Raw genomic sequence first — 5,993 nt, 5'->3', positions numbered from 1 at the left:
AAGGGGTGCCAACTATTGGTGTGCCAACACCCAAATTTTTTAATTAGATAAAAGGGGTGTCAACTATCATTGTGCCAACACTTCTTAAAAAAATAATTCTTTTATCTGATAAAGGGGTGCCGGCCATCAGTGTGCCAACATCCTAAATTGTCTTTCAAATATTGGTATAAATGTATACCAGTATGATACGGGCTGAAAATAATACAAGGGTGCTTGCCATCTAGTGTCCAACACCCAAAAGTATATTTTTTTAACCCGTATCAGGAAAAATACTGGTGCCGGCCATTTAGTCCCCATTACTTAATTTTACTGTTCATTTCATGTCATTTAAGTAATTAATTTTTAACCAAGGTCATTTGGATAAATAATTAATTTTTTTGGGTCCTTTGGGTAAAACAACCCAATTTATCATATTTAGACACGTGTTTTTGCTTTGTAATAAACTTGTAACAAAAACACACACCGCATCGATTCATCTCATCAGACATCAGTCGTCTTTCTCTTTGTTCTGCTTTCCCTGCTAAACACATCACCATTCTTTTCCCAAAATCCACCCCCCCCCCCAAAAAAAAAAAAACACAAATGAATTGTTTCAAAGGAGTAAGCTTTTCTTCTTCTTTTCTTTTAGTAAGTTTACATCCTTCTTTTTTTGTTTTATTTATTTAATTTTCTGATCTTTATTTTGCATATTCTAGTGTTTGTTTAGTTCTTAAATTTCATGGGTAATGACTTGTTTCTTTAAAGTGTTAATCTTAATGAGGGTGAAGAGAGATTGAGGAAGTGAGGAAACTGTGGGTTTTTATGGTTTTCGTAAGTTTTGTTTTAATCTGTGTATCTAGAGAAAAAAATAATGTTGGTAATGCAAATAAATTTTGGGGAATTTTTGAAACAATGATTTCAATATCGCATGGTAATGATTAAAATCGAGTTATTCTTGGTGGGTTTAGGGTTTATAAAGTCCTTTAAAAGTTTTCAAATTGCCATTGCCTTTCGCGGTTTCGCCATTGCTCAAGTTCTTGGGAATCTTCACAGTTTAATGTTGGTTTCTTTTTATTCAAATAATTAAATTCAATCACAGTGTAGTAATATTGTATTCTATGTTCTTGCTTAAATGGCTGACTGAAATAAAATTCAAAACCAAATCAAACCAAGAGCTTCAATCCTATCTGGGGTCAACTACAAGAACCAGGACATAGAAACGTTATGTCGGGTACACAAATATTCTTGGTTGGATTATTCTTGTGGATCGTCATTTGATCTTTAAGTTCAAATGGTTTTGTATTGTTATTAATAGAAAAGAGATCAGGGACTGGGGAAATTAATGAACAAAGAAAAGAGCTTCATTTAAACATGTTTATCGGATCGTTTGTCCTATTTTGTAGTATTTGTTTCGCTATTAGCACAAAAAAGTTTCAATCCATTAATTATCTCATTTCGTGGAGATTGCTTGTCAAACTCAATGCCGTTTGTATTGCCAATATATCAGGTTTAAAATCCATGGCTAAGTCCACTTGAAAAACTGTCTTCCTATAAAGCCTGCTAATCAGACGATCACCATGTGGAACTTTGTTGTGAAGGCCTTTACTGGAGCCAGCGGGTCTAAGACTGGTTCGTTGAAACCAAGTCAGGTTTCTTCAGAATGGTTGGATGATGATACGTCTTTGCACAACCGTGGAGAGGAAAGATTGGAATGCCCGATATGCTGGGAATTCTTCAATGTTGTAGAGAATATACCGTATGTTTTATGGTGCGGCCATACTTTATGTAAAAATTGTGTCTTGGGGCTGCAACGGGCTGTTCTGAAATACCCTACATTACCAATCCATCTTCCGTTCTTCGTGACTTGCCCATGGTGTAATCTATTCTCCTTGAGGCTGGTTTACAAGGGTAACGTCAAGTTTCCAAGCAAGAACTACTTTCTCCTCTGGATGATTGAGAGCATGAATGGTGATAGGTCAAAATCGAATTCTTCCATTCATGGGGGTCATCCACCTGCCTGTTCCACAAATAAAATAACAGATGGTGGTGTTCAGCTTAGGCATATAAATACGAGGCGAGCTCAATGTACTATGCACTGTTTGGAAAATTCAGCGTCAAGCCGTAGTCAAGGACACCTGATGACCGACTATTTCAGTGCCGAAAGACTTCAATTGTCACTCCGCAAGTCCTTGGTTTTCCTTTTGCACTTAACAGTAAAGTTCCCTTTGATTGTCATATTTCTTTTGATGGTCTTATATGCCATACCTGCAAGTGCAGCCGTTTTTGCTCTGTACATTCTTATCACTGTGGTGTTCGCTGTCCCGTCTTTTCTCATTTTGTACTTTGCTTTCCCCAGTTTGGATTGGCTAGTTAGGGAAATCATCAATTAAAACTGCCCCTTATGTTCCCTATGCATCTTGTAGCATGCAATTCAACGACGTCTCCATGTTAGATGCCGTGAAACCATGTTGTCAAACCTTTGTTTATGAAAATTTATAGTTATTTTGAATCGGTTGAGCTAGTTTTAGCATCTGTTTACTGCAATGGATGTTTGGGTGGTCGTGTAATTGCCTTGATTCCATCATTAGCATTTAGTTAAATCGACAAGAGGTTTCATCAGTCTCTTCTCTCATCTGGTTTCTTAATATTGTCCAATACGGCAAAAAGAAAAGGAAAAAGAATCCCTTCAATAGAACCCTGCATATGTAAATTATCGGATGTAATTATTTGAAATTACACATGTGACATGTTTAGTGGGTTTCACTAAATTGAATTGGAGTATGGATCTCCCATTCTTAGAGGAGAATGAGAAGTAAAACAATTAGCGGGTAATTTACAACAATTATATTATATTAAAATTCTAGTATCATATGGTTTTTCCATGTACATTATTTTATTTTAAAAAGTTAATTTTATGCAATAGTAGTATGCTATTATTAATTTTAAGATATATATTTTATTTGTAAAAAATATATATGTTAAAAATAATAAAATAAAAGAATACTGACAAGTGAATGACATAGGAAAACTTTCTCTAGTACAAGGAAAGACTTAATTAATTGTTATCCTCTGCTAATGAAATTAGTAAAGAGTTTTGTCTCATCAATTAGGGGGTTTAGGTTTTTAGATGTTCATATTTAAGTGATTTATAACATTTATTTTTAGATGTCTTGATGCGATCTCGTATTCGTTAATGGAATCGAGTCGCTTGTTTCCCGATCGTAAAATTAAGCAGTAACGGTTTCGTTTAACAAAGAGGGCTATTTTCAAAGAAAAATAAGTTTAACAAAGATAATTCAAAGTTGGTATGGTTGATGGATGGATGGACGTTGAGCTTAAACCGGAAGAATGAACTAGTATTAAGGAATAAAGACCCAATTCTTAAAGAGCTTTAAGGTGAACAATGGTAGAAAGATAATACCGTGACCCTCTATCTATGGAAGATAGGAACCAGTCGGTATAGGTTGAATGCCACACTTGTTTGAGTGATAAGTTCACAAGAAAAACATATTGACGCTACTAGAAGCTAGATAAGTCAATTTGAGTCACAAAGAACAATGAGATTTGAACAACTCACAAATATATTAAAATTCATTCAAAGATCAAAAGTTCTTGCTACAAGTTACAAGTAGACTATTTATAGGCTACAAGGTACCAGCCGAATAGTCAAGAAGTAATTCAAACTAAATGAAGCTACAATTCAATTAATTCAGGTGATTAATTCCTTGAAGACTTTAATTGATGAAGGTTGACATCAACTTGACAATTGGAGTTCCGAAGTAGTCAATGAAGTGGACTTAAGAGTTGAGCTGAATGAATAAGGAGCTTGACCGGTCAGGAGTGTTTATGAGTTATAGTAAATGCCTCCTTAGTTCACCGAATGTACAAACAGCTAGTGAATGTATCTTGTGGTGTTTGAAGAGTCTTTGGTGTGAACATTTGGATTTGGACGGTCCTTTGGGTGTGAACACCAGGAAGTGGATGGTCCATTGGTGTGAACAAAAATAGCTGGTTGATTAGCTCAAGCAAGGTTCAATGATTGACATATCTTTTCACGAATGGTCACTTGGAAGAGTGTATCCAACAACTCCAAGATACATGAATAATCGAGTGCATGTTTCTTCATAAATGAACTCCAATGAATCTGGAAATAATGCATGTACGTCCAGCCACCTAATTGAATAACTTGTAAAATAAAATAAAGACTCGATTAAATACAATATTAAGACAAACTAAAACACAATTTAATTTGTTTGAAACTAAGACATAATTAAAATGTCTGACTTAAGACATATATTAATACTGTACGAAATAGGACATAATTAATAGACATAAAATAAATTAAGATACTCAGATTATAACACAACTAAATCTCAAATTAATGATTAAAATAACTAAAAGAATTTATGTCTTATTTCAACAGTTGAATTAGCTAGCTAATATTGAAATCAGTTTGAAGTAGGTTGCAAGGGGCGCATGTCGAGCATTCCCAAGCTCAATCTATGAATTCGGTCAGAGCTTCTCCTTAAACTTGATCAACGAGGCCCGAGATAGCTTTTTTGAATTTCTTGGCTCGAGCATGAGTAAGTGGCCCTGCTGGCAACTCGATTGATTCACCGGCAAAATTAGTTGGATCCTTGGACGAGATCGCATCATCCCCTCCTCTTCAAGGCGATTTGTCCCCAAATCGTCACCTACATCATAAGAAGAAAGGTCAGACACGTTAAAACTCGCACTCACATTATACTCACCTGGAAGGTCCAGCTTATATGAGTTATCATTGATTCGTTCTAGCACTTGGAAAGGGCCTTTGCCTCTAGTTAGCAACTTAGATCTCTTTTGTGTAGGAAACCTTTCCTTTCACATATGAATCTAGACCCAGTCTCCAAGCTCAAAAACCACTCGTTTTCGTCCCTTGTTTGCTTTGTGCGCATGCTTCTCGGTTCTCTTTTCTATATTTTCCTTCACCTTTTGATGCAATTTCTTTATGTACTCAACCTTTTGTTTGCCATCTACATGCACAAGCTGATTAGAAGGTAAAGGAAATAAGTTAAGTGGAGTTAAGGGATTAAACCCGTACACAACTTGAAATGGAGAATGCTTTTTGGCTGAACGAACTGAGCAATAATAAGCGAATTCAATGTGAGGCAAACAATCCTCCCATGTCTTTAAATTCTTTCGAATGATTGCTCTCAGCAACGTTGATAGGACTCGGTTCATCACTTCGCTTTGACCGTCCGTTTGGGGGTGACATGTTGTAGAGAACAACAACTTAGTGCCAAGTCTTCCCCACAAGGTTCTCCAAAAATGGCTAAGAAACTTAGTGTCTCGATCTGACACGATAGTTCTTGGCTTGTCATGTAATCGAACTACTTCCCTGAAAAATAATTTTACTACATTCACAGCATTGTCAGTTTTATGGCAAGCAATAAAATGAGCCATTTTTTAGAATCGATCAACAATAACAAAAATTTAATCTTTTCATTTTTAGTTCTAGGGAGTCCTAACACAAAATCCATGGATATATCAATCCAAGGTGCTTCGGGAATGGGAAGAGGTTTATACAAACCATGGGGCTTGATGCGCGACTTAGCCTTCCTATAAGCAATACAATGTTCACAAAGTCTTTCCACATCACGTTTCATTTTTGGCCAGAAAAAATGCTCGTGGAGTATGGCCATGGTTTTGGTCATTCTAAAATGACCCATGAGACCTCCATTATGCGCCTCGTTGACTAAGATTTCTCGGACGGATCCTTGAGGTATGCATAGCTTGGCTTCACTAAATAGATATCCATTGTGCCTATAAAATTTCTCAAAAGCTCCCTTTTCACAAGCTTTAAACACTTCACCAAAATCAACATCAGTTTCATACAATTCTTTAATATATGCAAACCCAAGCAGTTTAGAGTCTAAACTATTAAGAAGCGCATACCTTCTCGAAAATACATCAACTACAATGTTCTCCTTACCTTTCTTGACTTGATCACATAAGGAAAGGACTCAAGATGCTCG

The 5,993-nt window shown here is 36.0% G+C and overlaps 1 protein-coding gene across 1 annotated transcript; it reads left to right on the top strand.

The window, feature by feature from the left end:
• Positions 1 to 466: 466 nt before the first annotated feature.
• LOC105774390 (uncharacterized) lies at positions 467 to 2,488 on the top strand. The gene is made up of 2 exons (XM_012596877.2): positions 467 to 627; positions 1,487 to 2,488. Exon 2 carries the CDS (start codon positions 1,557 to 1,559, stop codon positions 2,367 to 2,369), a length of 813 nt encoding a protein of 270 aa, XP_012452331.1. The 5' UTR covers positions 467 to 627; positions 1,487 to 1,556; the 3' UTR covers positions 2,370 to 2,488.
• The last annotated feature ends 3,505 nt before the right edge of the window (positions 2,489 to 5,993 follow it).

This window comes from Gossypium raimondii, chromosome 13, assembly GCF_025698545.1.
Source record: "Gossypium raimondii isolate GPD5lz chromosome 13, ASM2569854v1, whole genome shotgun sequence".
NCBI lineage: Eukaryota > Viridiplantae > Streptophyta > Magnoliopsida > Malvales > Malvaceae > Gossypium > Gossypium raimondii.
The sequence above is the reverse complement of the archived record's forward strand: the minus strand, read 5'-3'. Positions and strand labels throughout refer to the sequence as shown.

Excerpts from the sequence above, each read along its gene's own strand:
- LOC105774390 (XM_012596877.2), top strand. The coding sequence starts at position 1,557 with ATGTGGAACTTTGTTGTGAAGGCCTTTACTGGAGCCAGCGGGTCTAAG.